Below are 14,643 nucleotides of genomic sequence, written 5' to 3'. Positions count from 1 at the left end.
TTTCCGAGAAAACACAAGGGCAAATATGTGTATTAACCCATCAATCAATTATAAATTTCGGTATATTTTCGATATTAAGCTATATGAATATAATTCAATTAAAAAATATTTTAATATCAGACATACGTTCTAAAAATGTAAATTTGAAATGCAAATGGAATTAGTTGATTATTTTTTACCTTTAAATATATAGAATGAAATTATTTGGAAATTAAAATTCTAGAATGAAAAACGAATAAAAGTTGAAGGGCTAAATAGTAAAATAAAAGTCGTCTCCCGCACAGCCTCGACGGCTTTTCCAAATTTCCTCTCAGTCCACCTCTCTTTCTCTCTCTAAACACAACACATTTTTTCTCTATCTCTTCTCTCTCTAGATCATAGCATTCTCTTCCTCAATTTGGTTCTGCTTCATCTTATATTCAGATCTCCATTGAAAACCCCTCCCTACATCTTCGCTTTGGATCTCATTATCTCTCTGTGCTTTGGTTTCGCAAGTGAGAGAGAGGATTTCGGAATTTGGAGCTGGAAGAGAGAGTAAGCCTACCTCTCTTGCTGGATCTGAGAGAAAATGGCGCTTTCAGGCATGAGAGGTCTTTCTGTATTTATCAGCGATGTTCGTAATTGCCCAAACAAAGAGCAGGAGAGGCTTCGTGTCGATAAAGAGCTTGGCAACATCCGTACTCGCTTCAAAAATGAAAAGGTTAGGGTTTTATTTTGCCTGTTTAATTTTCCTTGTCCAGTGGTTTTGCACAAATATGTCCATCTTTTCTCATAGTTTTGATCTCGAGGAAGGGGAAAGTTGCTCCATTGCTTATTATTTCTGTTTTCTGATTATAGAGAAGGAAGCAAAATTTTGTTCACTCTACTGAGCTCATGCAACGAGATACTTTAGCTTTTTATAGGATTTTTTTGGGGGTTTAATCAGTATTAGTTTAATGTAGCCAAGTGGAAATGCTGTAAAAGGGAAGAGTTTGAATAAACTTTATGCAACTGATTGGCGTTTAACTTCAGCTTGAACGTAATGTACTTTCATTCTTTCTTGATGACATGAATGCAATTTTGTCAACCCTTCTTCTATTAGTACTCTTAAGCTTAGATATGTAGTATGGATATTTAGAGTGTTTCACAGTTCAGTCTCAGTGACTTGTATGGTTCCAGCATTTGGAATGTGCTGTAAGAATCTAGATAATCTTTTCGAACAAAAGGCTAAGACATAGGTTCAAGCCATGATTATTTGTAGGCATGAGAGTTACTTGGGGCTAAGTTTATTATGAAGTTATAGGTTGTTAAGAACTGATGGTCGGCCCATCCATATATATGAATTATGAATGACATATTTTGATTTGGAACTTCAAGGACTAGTTGGAAAACTTCAGGTTGTAGAACTATTGGTGCGGGCCACCATACTTCGATTGAAGTTTGGTTTCTTGCATTCTCAGATAAGTGTCGTGAATTTCCTTCTACTTACTCAGCATACGCTGTTGTCCCCATGATATTTGTCTAGCATTTATAGAATTTACTTTCTGCTCCATGATAGACACTTCAGAAGGGAAAAAAAAAGGGCGGCCCGGTCGCACTACGCGTCCCCGCTGAGCGAGGGTCCGGGGAGGGGTCCCACCACAAGGTTGTACTGGGGGCAAGCCTTCCCCTGCCAATTTATTTGGCAAGAGGCCGCTCCTAAGACTCGAACCTGTGACCTCTTGATCACACGACAACAACGTTTACCGTTGCGCCAAGGCTCGCCCTCAAGGGAAAAAAGAAAGAAAGAAAGAAAAAAAAATACAGAAAACGAAGTGTTAGGTTTTGATGGAGAGGCTGCAGATTATAATAGCTCCTAGCTCATTTTTATTTGTATTCTCCAAGACTCCAACTCAAGTGTGATGTGCTTCTTTCTTTTTTTTTTTTTTTTATAATTTTCCTTAGATCTTGAAAAGTTCGAAAACTTGGATTTCTAAGAGCTACTGTTTTATTTATAGAGAAAAGCTACTTCATTGGAAGTGGCGGGTTTACAATGACCACAAATTTAGAATTTGCATGCTTTTGTTTGACTGTATATACTTTTTCTGAGCTTTGATCTTGCTCGTGCTGCTGTGCATTTTCACTTTCATGGTTGTTGATCTATACCTGTAGCTCTACTCAAGTAGGGGGATGTATGTATGGACATATATCCTGATGAGGTAGATTACTATTTCCTTCATTATAAAACCTTTTCACTACATTGTAGTTCCATATATTTTAAGTTCAATCACAAGTTTTAATCCCTAGAAATACAATTTTTTTAACTCAACTTTTACATCAATTCGCCGGGGCATTTGAACTGATCTTGGAAATTTGAAATGGTAAGAACTAAAGGCATATACCCTGGAAAACAGAAGAGCAGTTCTGGTAGTTCACTCATTTAAGGTGGGGGAGTTGTACGACTTAAGTTTGAGAAGTTTGTTGTTATGACCTTTTTTTTACCATGCAGGTTAATCTTCTGGGTTTTTTTTTTTTTTTTTTTTTGAGATTTCTTAATTTATTAGATTTTGGAGTTAATCTCATCTTTTTACTCTCTTTTTTATGCTTTTTTGAATGAAATTCTACTCTTTCTATGCTTGATAGATTGGTGACTTATGATAAAAATGGCAGTTTGGAATGCTAGCTTCTATGCACACCAAGAGATGGATTACTATAGAGTTTAACCTTGTGAAAAGATTGTGTTGAATCATTATGTATTTTCACATAGCATTATAGCACTTACTCATAACCATTTCTTGAATTTCTTTAGCTAGCTTATTCTCTAATTTTATGTTTTCCTATTATTTGCCAATAAACCGTCTGTATAATTTACAGAGTAGCGAGTAATCGGAGACTTACATTTGTTTTTTTCAATCTTTCTCTCGCCCAGCCCCTGGAAACAAAAGAGCCTCGAGGGGAGACACTTTTTTCAATCTTTCTCCTTCTCTCTTCTATGGATCCCTTATTCCCTTTTTTAAACACTCGTAAAGTTTTCTGGTTGAGAAAACATTTATTTATGGTTCCTTTGTTTTCACAGGGGTTGTCTCCTTATGAAAAGAAGAAATATGTCTGGAAGATGCTTTACATTTATATGCTGGGTTATGATGTAGATTTTGGTCACATGGAAGCTGTGTCCTTAATATCCGCACCAAAATACCCAGAGAAGCAGGTACCTTTTCCTTTGTATTGGATGACCTCCATTGATTTGTAAACATGCGGTGGTTGATTATTGGCTTCTATGAGTTAGATTGATGTAAACAATTATTAAGCTTGTTTACAATGTTTGCTATAATCCATGCTATGTACCCCAGTTTACATAATTGTTTCTGCTGGTATTAATTCATGATAAACATTATGAGAGATATCCGAGTGAAATCTTTTTATGCCAAATGAAATTGGCATAGTATCAAAAATCAATGATGCCTCACTGAACTTTGAAGATTTGATATTTGTGTCATTGTTATAGTTTAAATCCCTCTTGTTGGAAGTTTCATCTTTAGATATAGTCATGTGTTCTAAATTAAATTGTGCTATTTGCTTACATTTTACTATTGGTACAGGTTGGCTACATAGTGACTTCATGTTTGCTCAATGAGAACCATGATTTTCTGAGATTAGCAATAAATACCGTGCGCAATGACATTATTGGTAGAAATGAAACTTTTCAGTGCCTGGCATTGACTATGGTATGTTGTCAAGAAATCTTTCATATGATTCTCAAACCATGAAATCATACTGTTCAGTTTTGAAGTTGGCTTTCAATATTCCTCTCCTTCAACAGAGATGATGCGTTTTCTTATCTAAAAGTATTCGGTATTAATATGGTGTTCGTAGAAAGGGTTTTTCTGTATCATTGTACACCAAAACTGTATGTTTCCACACTTTAGACATACATGGCTGTGAATGCTACTCCCAGTGGAATTAATGAAATGGCTGTGTTATTCATGAACGATAAGTGGATAACTTATATGTATACACACTACTGTGGCTTTTAGATATGACCATTGTGCTATAGTCAGGTAAGAAATCCTTGGTTGAGCAACCTCCTTTGTGTAGACCTTCTTCATTAAAAATGAAGATCCGGACTTGCATTTGTTACTTTTATCAACTCTTGTATGCATTCTTCTCGAGGATGTGAATTGGAATATTCCTTACATTCAGAGTATGAGTATCAAATTTTGACATTAGAAATTTCCGAATTATCATATGAACGTTGGTGGATATGTGTGTTAAGGATCAGGCAAGATGAGCTGTGTCAGGTATGGACTGCTTGTGATATCATTATGCGAAGCATATTTAATTCTTGGAAGGCTATGTGGTAGACAGTGGCATCTTCTAGGGTAACTTTGATTTTTTGGCTTGGGATAATTTTTATTTATTTTTTAATTATTGAAATTAAGCAATATTCCATAAAATGAGGATGGAGGGGTCATATTTTTGGTCCATAGATGCTTGTTTAGTCGTTCTTCCAAAATGCAGCAGAATTAAGGCTTCAGTAATTTGACAACTAGAATATGACAACTTGCATGTTTAGTTATGAGATCTCTTGAGGATTGGCATCTTTTATGGGCCAAGAATTATAGCCTTAGAAGGTTATGCCTATGTGTATGGGAAAACAACTTTCTGATTATTTATACATGTGAGGAAAACAGGAGGAAGATTGGAAGGAGGAGAACTACCTTGGTTGCCCTAAGTCTTTGCATTTTCGGTTTCAACAAAGAACCCTAAGTTTATTTAGTGGGGTGTTTTGATATTTTGTTGCGTTGAGGAAAGGAAGGCCATGTCTTACCTTTGCATGGACAAGCCCATTAATATCTAATGGTTTTTCATCAGTAATCTCAGTTTTCAGCTCTTTTACGCAGTCTGAATCTTTATTCTGAACGAAATTTCCCCATTAAAAGTTTTTGGAGAAATTTTGAACTCAACTGAAAGGTCAATGCAACAGAAGTGGTTCTAACATCTTGCATGTTTGGAATGAATTTGACAGTATTAATATATTTTGACTTTAGCATCCTTGTTACTGTTGCCAGCTAAACGCTATTTCATGTGTAAGAACAACAGTTATCTAATTTATATTGGAGTAGTGTATTATGGTTCCTGTTGTTCTTTGTTTAGATCAATAAAAAAATTTCCAATGACAACAAGAATCTTTTCAAAATTTCCTGCTGGATCAGAGAAACCACCAACCTTGCATCGACCTTACTGTGGTTTTGATTCTATCTTTTCAGGTTGGCAATATCGGTGGGAGAGAATTTGCTGAATCATTAGCAGCAGATGTTCAAAAGTTACTTGTAAGGATTGCAAAAAAATTGTGAATTGGCATAAATTGAAATCAATTGATCCTAATACTCATCCCCTTTTCTCTGGTTTTTGTTTCAGATTTCGAGTAGCTGCAGACCACTAGTGAGAAAAAAGGCTGCATTATGCTTGCTGCGATTATATAGGAAAAACCCAGATGTTGTCAATGTTGATGGCTGGTATGCTTGAATTTTTCGCAATGAAATCTAACCTTGCCTTTTTTTCAGCATATGGCAGCTGTAATTATCTTCTGCCAATGTTTTAGGGCGGATCGAATGACTCAACTGTTAGATGAACGTGATCTTGGTGTTTTGACATCTTCTATGAGCCTTCTTGTTGCTTTGGTATCAAATCACCATGAAGCATACTCGAGCTGTCTTCCAAAATGTGTCAAGACATTGGAGCGACTTGCAAGGAATCAGGATATTCCACAAGAATACACTTATTATGGAATCCCATCTCCCTGGCTTCAGGTTTGTATTTCCTCTAGCTTTTTCTGTTATTAGTATTACTATTCAAATTTAGTAAAAGGAGTTTCATATGAACTTTGTTGCTAAGGAGATATAATTGTCTTTATTTGTAATATGATTAATTTCTTTTGCTGATGTAACCTTTAAATGGACAGGTTAAAACAATGAGAGCACTTCAGTATTTTCCAACTGTTGAAGATCCTAATACAAGAAGATCGTTGTTTGAGGTACGAGTTTACTCATTGCATTTGTTTTCATAGTTCCATAGGATCTCTGATTCTCATGAAATCTTAAATCGTGATTTCAGGTTTTACAGCGCATATTAATGGGAACTGATGTTGTAAAGAATGTAAATAAGAATAATGCAGCTCATGCTGTTCTTTTTGAGGCCCTTGCTCTTGTGAGTATATTGTTCAATAAGCTCTTTAGGATTTGAATTATGTCTCACAGAATGATGTTCGTAGTATGATTTTGTGTCACTTTGATTTGGATGGGTTTTCAAATGTCTTCTTGGAACAGTAGAAATAGTACTACTTGGGCAGTTTGGCTGAACTTACTAAAATTAAGCATAGGTTTCTGAAACATTTTAAGAATTTGTAGTTTGTTTTTGCGGTTTACCATGTGTTTTAGCTTGAGGAGATGATTCCTATCAGGAGAAATATCACATCATGATTATCAATATAAATATTTAATTTTTACACCTAAACATACAATAATGTAAGAATAATACATTTGTTTATATTTGGAACCTTTCTCTCTTATCTCTGGGGTTTCCAGGTGGCCAACTTCCCCACCTGTTCATTTTAGCATGTCTTAAATTTCTTCTATCTACTCTAATATGGATGGAAAATGTGTTTACTTTAGCCCTTTCCTCATGCCGAGGTTATGTGGGCTTGACGTTTAATTTCCTTGTTTCAGGTCATGCATCTTGATGCTGAGAAAGAGATGATGTCTCAATGTGTTGCGCTGCTTGGAAAATTTATTGCTGTTCGCGAACCGAACATACGTTATCTTGGTTTGGTAAGCTGTGGAAAAACTATGACTGTAATTATCTCTATCTTGGTTAAGTAGAAGTTTTATGTCTGCTTATGGCTGATCATCTCTATCTTGCCGTTATTTGATTGGGCATTACATGGCTCTATTGTTTTTTATGTAGGAAAATATGACTCGGATGTTGATGGTTACAGATGTGCAAGATATCATCAAAAGACATCAGGCTCAAATAATCACCTCACTTAAAGATCCAGATATCAGGTTAAACTTGAGTGTTTCCGAGTGTTTGAAAATTCCCTTTTTTATGCTGTCGTAGTTCTCTGAAAATTCTGTCTACTAAATAAACCATGTTATGTTCTCTTCTTTTGAAGCTCCTTACATATTTTCTTTTGTCGGTTAAGGAGAAAAACAAACACCCTTATTTCCATCTGCTACGGTTTAAAGATGAGGTGATTTTAAATATGTCCAGAATTTACTCATTTTGACTTCCAATTCCTCCAGCATTCGTCGGCGGGCTCTTGATTTATTGTATGGTATGTGTGATGTTTCAAATGCAAAGGACATAGTGGAAGAACTACTACAGGTGCTGTTGATTCTGGGTTTATTAGTTGTTCGCTTGTTATGCAAGAATTTACTTGTAGTAGGGGTGGATTTTATCTATGGCCCTCAAACTTATCCCTATCTTCCACAGTGCCACTTTAGCCCCTGAACTTTACTTTGTCACATAAAAATGCTCAAACTCAATAGAGTTTAACCAAAAAGTACCTATCCATCATATTCCAAATAAAATATTGACGTGGTAATAATTGGCTGTTAGTTTGACTTGCATCAGTCCTCATACAAACCAAATTTTTCTGATGCAATGTGGAAAAGAGTTGGGCAATGACAAATATGAAATTTCATATTGAATTAAAAAGATAAACAACTTATTTGGTTTGACTGGGTTGTAAATCTAGGTGAAACTAATCGTTTAATCACTTTCGAATAATATACTTCAGTTGCAACTCGAGTAAATTCAAGCCTTTTTATGTGACAAAGTGAAGTTCAGGGGTTAAAGTGGAAAACACAGATAAGTTCAAGTGGCATAGGTGAAATTTACCCCTTGTAATTTCATGGGATATATATGTAATTTTCTTATAACCCATTAAGAATTTTGTTTTTGTCAAGGTGAAGCATACAATGTTTATGTCGCTGATTTTCACCTTATATTCAGTATCTTAGTGCAGCAGATTTTGCAATGCGTGAGGAATTATCTCTTAAAGCTGCTATTCTTGCAGAGAAGTTCGCACCTGATTTATCTTGGTAAGAATATTTTCCTGGTGCAAGATATTGGAAAGGTTGAAAAAATCATGATTTGCATGAAATCCCTGCTATTTCTTATGTGACAGCTACAAGATTAACAAGTCCTTCTGTTGCTGACATAAAAAAAAAATTCACTGTCTTTGGGAAATACCTATAAGGAACACAAGGTTTCATAATAAAAACTCTAAAAATGTTCTTTCATTGTACTCTAGGAGTGCTGTCTAAGGAGCTTTGAAATAGGAAGAAGCTCAGCAGATTCACAAAAGCAAAATAAGTCAATTTAGTAACTCTGCTGCCTATAGTATAGGCTAACATCTAATAAATGTCATGGTTGATTGCCCGTTATTCATTTTGCACATGACCAATTTTTAGAAACCAAATCATAGAATTGATGGTTCAGTGAGAATAATCCATCTGGGTATTTCCATTTTACCTTGATATACGTTATCTTGCTTACCAAATTTAACATGTAGTTTTTGCTGTTGAAGTTGCTGTTTGTAGAAAACGTTATTCTGTGCATATGATGTCATTTTACCTCGCATAGGTATGTGGATGTGATCCTACAGTTGATTGACAAGGCAGGGGATTTTGTTAGTGATGACATATGGTTTCGTGTTGTGCAGTTTGTTACAAACAATGAAGACCTACAGGTATTATTATTTTTGTATCATGTACAAGATTTCTTTCAGATAACCTTCAACTGAGACATGAAATATTTTCTCAGCCTTATGCTGCAGCAAAAGCCAGAGAGTATCTTGACAAGCCTGCCATACATGAGACAATGGTCAAGGTTTGTATTTGAGTATGAAGCATGAAGACCTTGAATGTCATAGTGCTTATAAATTATATAACGTAGGAAGAAAGGGAAAGGGTGGGAGCAGCTATGCTACAAAGACGGTTTAAATGGTTAATTTGTTTATGCAATAAAACATGTGTTACAGGTTAGTGCATATCTCCTTGGAGAGTTTGGCCACCTTCTTGCCAGACGGCCTGGGTGCAGTCCAAAGGAAATATTCAGTGTGATACATGAAAAGCTTCCTACTGTGTCGTAAGACGCTTTAAGATTGCCTTATTCTTTATTGTTTTTTGTTTTTGCCCCATTCAGCTGTTATATCTTAGAGTGACGAATTTATCTGCAGAACTTCTACCATTCCAATTCTTCTTTCAACATATGCTAAGATCTTAATGCACACTCAACCCCCTGACCTAGAACTGCAAAAAGTAATCTGGGCAATCTTTACCAAGTGAGAAAACTTGACTTCTATGATTTTCTAGTTTTGAGATGGCATTTCTCGGATTGCTTATGAACCTTAACACAGTCTTGTTTTCTTATAGATACGAGAGTTGCATTGATGCTGAAATACAGCAACGAGCAGTTGAGTATTTTGCATTAAGTAGGAAAGGTGCAGCTTTAATGGACATATTGGCTGAGATGCCTAAATTCCCTGAGCGTCAGGTGGGTACTGTGACTTGGCTATATTAGTTTGAAAAAAAGACTTCTCTGCAGTTACAATCAGAAAAATCTTCATAGACTTTGAGTTAGAATTGATTTGCACACAATTAACACTAACACTTGTTTTCTCTTTCTGCATTCAGTCTGCATTGATTAAAAAGGCTGAAGATGCAGAAATTGATACCGCAGAGCAAAGTGCTATAAAGTTGCGGGCCCAGCAGCATACATCAAATGTTTTGGTTGTGAGTGACCAACCTCCTAGTAATGGGCCACCTCCAACAGTTGGCCAGCTTACCCTCGTCAAGATGCCCAGCATGAGCAGCGATGTAGTTAGTTCTTGTTACCTTGTGTGAATGCCTGTTTCTCCTGCAGAACTTCTGACGTGATTGTTTACTTGATATATTGGAATTTGTGTCGACAGGAGCATAATTCAGGAGAACGAGGACTGGCACATGTAAATGGGACTTTGAACAAGGTTGATCTTCAACTTCCTTCAGCGGATATTATTGGTGATCTTTTGGGCCCCCTGGCTATTGAAGGTCCTCCAGGGGCTGTTATTGAGCAAAATGCAGTCCCTGGAGCTGAAGGTGTTCTAGATGCAGTGGATGGTGCAGCTATTGTGCCTGTTGGAGAAGAGACAAATTCTGTTCAGGTGATCTGTTCTACAAGTTCTGTACTATATTTCTGTATCTGTTCGACTTGTTTTTTTGTATTTATGTTTAAGCTCATTCACTGGTGAGGATCAGTTAATTGGGTTTACTTACCTAGGCCTTTTGGATAAGAGTTCTGTTTTTCCTATTTATATTGCACTCCCTATCCTTCTCTTACCAGATTATTATTCTCATTAAGTCACTTCTGTGCATGACTCTTTAGTGTCTTTTGCTTGACATACTATTGATAATAATAATAAAAAAAAGGGCGGCCCGGTCGCACTACGCGTCCCCGCTGAGCGAGGGTCCGGGGAGGGGTCCCACCACAAGGGTGTACTGGGGGCAAGCCTTCCCCTGCCAATTTATTTGGCAAGAGGCCGCTCCTAAGACTCGAACCCGTGACCTCTTGGTCACACGACAACAACGTTTACCGTTGCGCCAAGGCTCACCCTCATACTATTGATAATATTTGAAAAATTATCTTAAAAGATAATTTATTTTTCTTTAGTTTTCCTATACATTTTACTCAAATTTATCATGTTGTTCCCATCCTCTACCGTTGTCAGACTTTAATATGCATTTGGTCTTTAACTATAAGCTTAAGCTTTTGGTTCAATTGGTTCCTTGACATGGTATCAGAGCCTCTTTGACCAAGTGATCAAAAGTTCGAATCCTGGCAACCTCATTTGTTGATTAAATTGCAGGATATGGTAATATGGCCTGTGTTGTGCACGCTTCAAGTCCAGTGGACAATCTCGTGTTTGTATGTGTCAGATGTTAATATGAAATGTGCCTTTAATTACTAGCTTAAGCTTTTAGTTCAAGTGGTTCTATGACATGGTTTTCAAGCCTAGTTGGCATTTTGCGTGTGGGGGTGTGTCAGATATTAATATGAATTGGGTCTTTAACTGTCATCTTTAGCTTTTAGCTCAAGTGGTTCCTGACAACCATGAATTTGATTGTTCTGCTATTGAGACGTTGCAGAATTTGTATAGTGTATATTGTTGTTTCTCATGAGCTCTCTGTGTACCTCGTTTGCAGCCTATAGGAAATACCAATGAAAGGTTTTATGCTTTATGCTTGAAAGATAGTGGTGTCTTATACGAGGATCCAAATATTCAGGTATTACGTCTTTTTTTTTTTGTAGTATATTTATGCTTCTTGATGGGTTAATTCAGCACATTTATGATTAACTATTTTCTCTTCAGGTTCAAGCCAGGTTTTTCTGTTGCATCTTTTGACTTTCTATTCTTTTGAATCTTGCAATTTTTTTCCAGATTGGCATTAAAGCGGACTGGCGGGCCCAACAAGGGCGTCTTGTTCTCTTCCTGGGAAACAAAAATACTTCTCCACTTAATTCTGTTCAGGCTGTAATATTACCTCCTGCCCATTTAAAGATGGAACTCTCATTAGTACCGGACACAATTCCTCCACGGGCACAGGTTAGAATGCTTCTAGCTAATTTTTATTTTTTGGATATTTCTTGCATCTGGACCTTTAATCCTGTTCCCCACTTTCTTGGTTTCCTCATCAATTAATTAGGTCCAATGTCCACTTGAAGTCTTGAATGTTCACCCAAGCAGGGATGTTGCAGTTCTCGATTTTTCCTATAAGCCCGGGAATAATTTGGTACTTATCAGACAAAATATTTATTTTTTGTTTTCTTTGTCACCAATCTTCACGAAGTGAAAATGCAATTATGAATCTAATACTTTACTTTTGGACCTTCTTTTATAGGTCAATGTCAAGCTTCGCCTTCCAGCTGTTCTCAACAAATTTTTTCAGCCCATATTAGTGACAGCAGACGAGTTCTTTCCTCAATGGAGGTCGCTATCAGGGCCACCTCTGAAGCTTCAAGAAGTAGTACGTATATTATTCCTTATGTTTGGAAAATATGAAAATTTTAAAGTACATATCATTTTCTCAGAGGCTGCTTTATTGCATGACACCATCTCCAGTACTGGTGGATAATGTTTGACCACCTATTTGTGTAGACCATGTTCAGCAGGTAGAAAGATGTCGGGAATGCCATGAAAATGAATGATATTAATTTTTGTAGTCGATTGAAGTCTGAATAGAAAAAAGAAGTTAGCTGTCATGATTTGTATTTAACAATTTATGTAGGTTTTTCATCACTTTTAACGCAGGATAACATATGTAAACTACCTTTGACATTCCAACTGAAAAAATATAGTGAACTGCAGGACTTATTGACGTTTACAATCGATTTGAGTTATTCTTATGCTGTTGTGTGTTTATTGATATTTTGCACACTTCATTTTCTATTTGTTTGCACAGGTTAGAGGAGTAAGACCGCTGCCTCTTGCAGAAATGGCAAACCTATTTACAAGTTTCCGATTGATGGTTTGTCCTGGGCTTGTAAGTCACTTGTTTGTCTCTCTTTTCCCCCCCTTTCTATGAGTTGCAAAGTAACTGCTGACCATTTAATTTTCTGTCATAGGATCCAAATCCGAATAACCTGGTTGCCAGTACAACTTTTTACTCAGAGAGTACAAGGCCGATGCTTTGTTTGGTAAGAATTAAGTCTTTGATAGGATAAGATTTTGTGTGGTGGTCTGATTTTTTCTTTTCCCTCTGGAAAGGATGAAATGCATAGGGGCCTAAACAACTCGAATTTATCCCATGAACTATTTGTGTCCCCGTTTTAAAAAATGATGAATAGGAAGTCGTGATATAAAATGCCCTGGCTAAACCTATTGACAGTCGTTCGCCCATTAAAGCGGTACTTGAGCTGGGTTCAGAAGGCTGTATGACACTACGTACCCCACTGCTGCGAAGTGTGAATATCGAGAGTAGGGAACACTTGTACTCCTCACACCGTGGCTTTTGCTTCGTTTCCATGTCGAGTCTCTTTCCATTGGATTTTTCATTAAAATGCAATCGAAAGCTCCATTTGGATAGCCGTGAATTTGCGCTGATAGTATTTGGGATTTGACATTGTGATATGAACTCCAAGATGTTCCACTCAGATCACAATTTACAGATCCACCTCCATCAAATGGAGCGGAACTTGCTAAATTGAACTTAATTTGCTCACTTCTGGACTAAAAACTCAACCTACTGTATACCAATTCGCGACACTAAACCGAGCAGCCTGTGGCCACTCGAAATAAAACTTTTCTTGAAGGAAGAGGGGGGTGACAACAGATTCGCAATAGTCAGCAACGAAAGAGGGGGTGGGGGTGGATTGCGAGTTTGAAGAAAAACACAGACTTTATCTGAAACCTAGTACAGATTCAAGTCGGTTTAGCGAGGATTACGGGACCCCTTCAATTTTATTCCTGCTATTTCTCTAACTGCTGTTTGACTTCCTTTTTCAATTTAACTTTTCAGGCAAGAGTTGAAACTGATCCCTCAGATAGAACACAGTTGCGAATGACAGTCGCCTCAGGGGACCCTACTCTAACATTCGAGTACGTAGTTACAATATCCTGGCTCCATCGATTTCTCTCCACACTTCTTAAAATGCTGCATGATTCTGACCTTTTCATGTGCAGGCTGAAAGAGTTCATAAAAGAACAATTGGTTTCCATTCCTACCGCAACCCGAGGACCTACTACTCCTGCACCACCACCACCGGCACCTCAAGTAGCTCAACCAACTAGTCCAGTCGCCTCTTTGACAGATCCTGGGGCTATGTTGGCTGGTTTGCTGTAACGATCTGATCTGAAGGTGATTGACGCTTCAAGATATGTTCATTATACGCTTGTAAACCTCATTTATACAGCTGGCCTACCCGTCTAATCCCTCGAATGGAGAGGTGGATCAGGATATTCATGATGCAAGGGCTGGCGGAATCAAGGGTCAGCTTAATCGCGGTAAACTTAATTCGTGTAATTTTCCAGGGGGTTGGTCGGGATTTTGAAATTCTTTCGCACAATTGTAATGTGCTTAGTGAGTTTTTTCCTCTTTTCTTTTTTTTAATCACTTGGGGTGAGGGTATTATTTTTTCATTTTTCCCCTTATTTTTATTTACCCAGTTTTTTTACTGGATTTGTTTGTGTTATGAGACCCGAGAGAGACAGAGCATTGTAAGATATTACATGGAGTAGAATGAGTTGTAATAGTTTGTATTTGATTGTCAATGCATAGTTATATTTCCAATAAGAGTAATTACAGGGGAATTCTGAATTTAGATTTTGTTTAATTCATCCCTTGCTTTAAAAAATTAGTTAAATTTTCTAACTTATAACGGGTAAAATGCATAATCTCTGAAATCTGTTTTACTTTACTAAATTTTGTTTTCCTTCAATAAAATCACTTTATATTGATTTCAATAGTCATTTTGGACAATTATTGCCCAAGGACTCGCTAAAATTTCAAAAGGTGTTATAAAGAAGAGAACGAGGTAAAAATCATTTTAGAATATGCTGATTTTAATACAACATGAGTTGATTTTTATGCAAGCAAAATTGCTCATTCTTCAGATTCAAATTATAAATTGGAAAGAAGGTTAATC

The 14,643-nt window shown here is 36.8% G+C and overlaps 1 protein-coding gene across 2 annotated transcripts; it reads left to right on the top strand.

Annotated features, from left to right (window-relative positions):
* The first annotated feature begins 287 nt into the window (after positions 1–287).
* Positions 288–14,319, top strand: LOC136221593 (AP-2 complex subunit alpha-1-like). 2 transcript variants are annotated; one of them, XM_066008975.1, is made up of 27 exons: positions 288–700; positions 3,035–3,166; positions 3,558–3,683; positions 5,226–5,288; positions 5,377–5,474; positions 5,561–5,768; positions 5,921–5,992; positions 6,073–6,165; positions 6,684–6,785; positions 6,922–7,019; positions 7,260–7,341; positions 7,972–8,060; positions 8,605–8,710; positions 8,785–8,850; positions 9,002–9,108; positions 9,200–9,304; positions 9,396–9,516; positions 9,657–9,839; positions 9,935–10,165; positions 11,205–11,285; positions 11,441–11,605; positions 11,706–11,792; positions 11,901–12,026; positions 12,462–12,542; positions 12,625–12,696; positions 13,518–13,597; positions 13,682–14,319. In XM_066008975.1, exons 1-27 carry the CDS (start codon positions 569–571, stop codon positions 13,839–13,841), a joined length of 3,066 nt encoding a protein of 1,021 aa, XP_065865047.1. In that variant the 5' UTR covers positions 288–568; the 3' UTR covers positions 13,842–14,319. The 2 variants fall into 2 exon arrangements, with proteins under 2 accessions (XP_065865047.1, XP_065865046.1); XM_066008974.1 differs by having other exon boundaries at positions 9,657–9,842.
* Positions 14,320–14,643: the final 324 nt, after the last annotated feature.

The sequence above is a fragment of the Euphorbia lathyris genome, chromosome 3 (genome assembly GCF_963576675.1).
Source record: "Euphorbia lathyris chromosome 3, ddEupLath1.1, whole genome shotgun sequence".
NCBI classification, from domain to species: Eukaryota; Viridiplantae; Streptophyta; class Magnoliopsida; order Malpighiales; family Euphorbiaceae; genus Euphorbia; species Euphorbia lathyris.
This window is presented reverse-complemented; position numbering and strand designations above follow the sequence as displayed.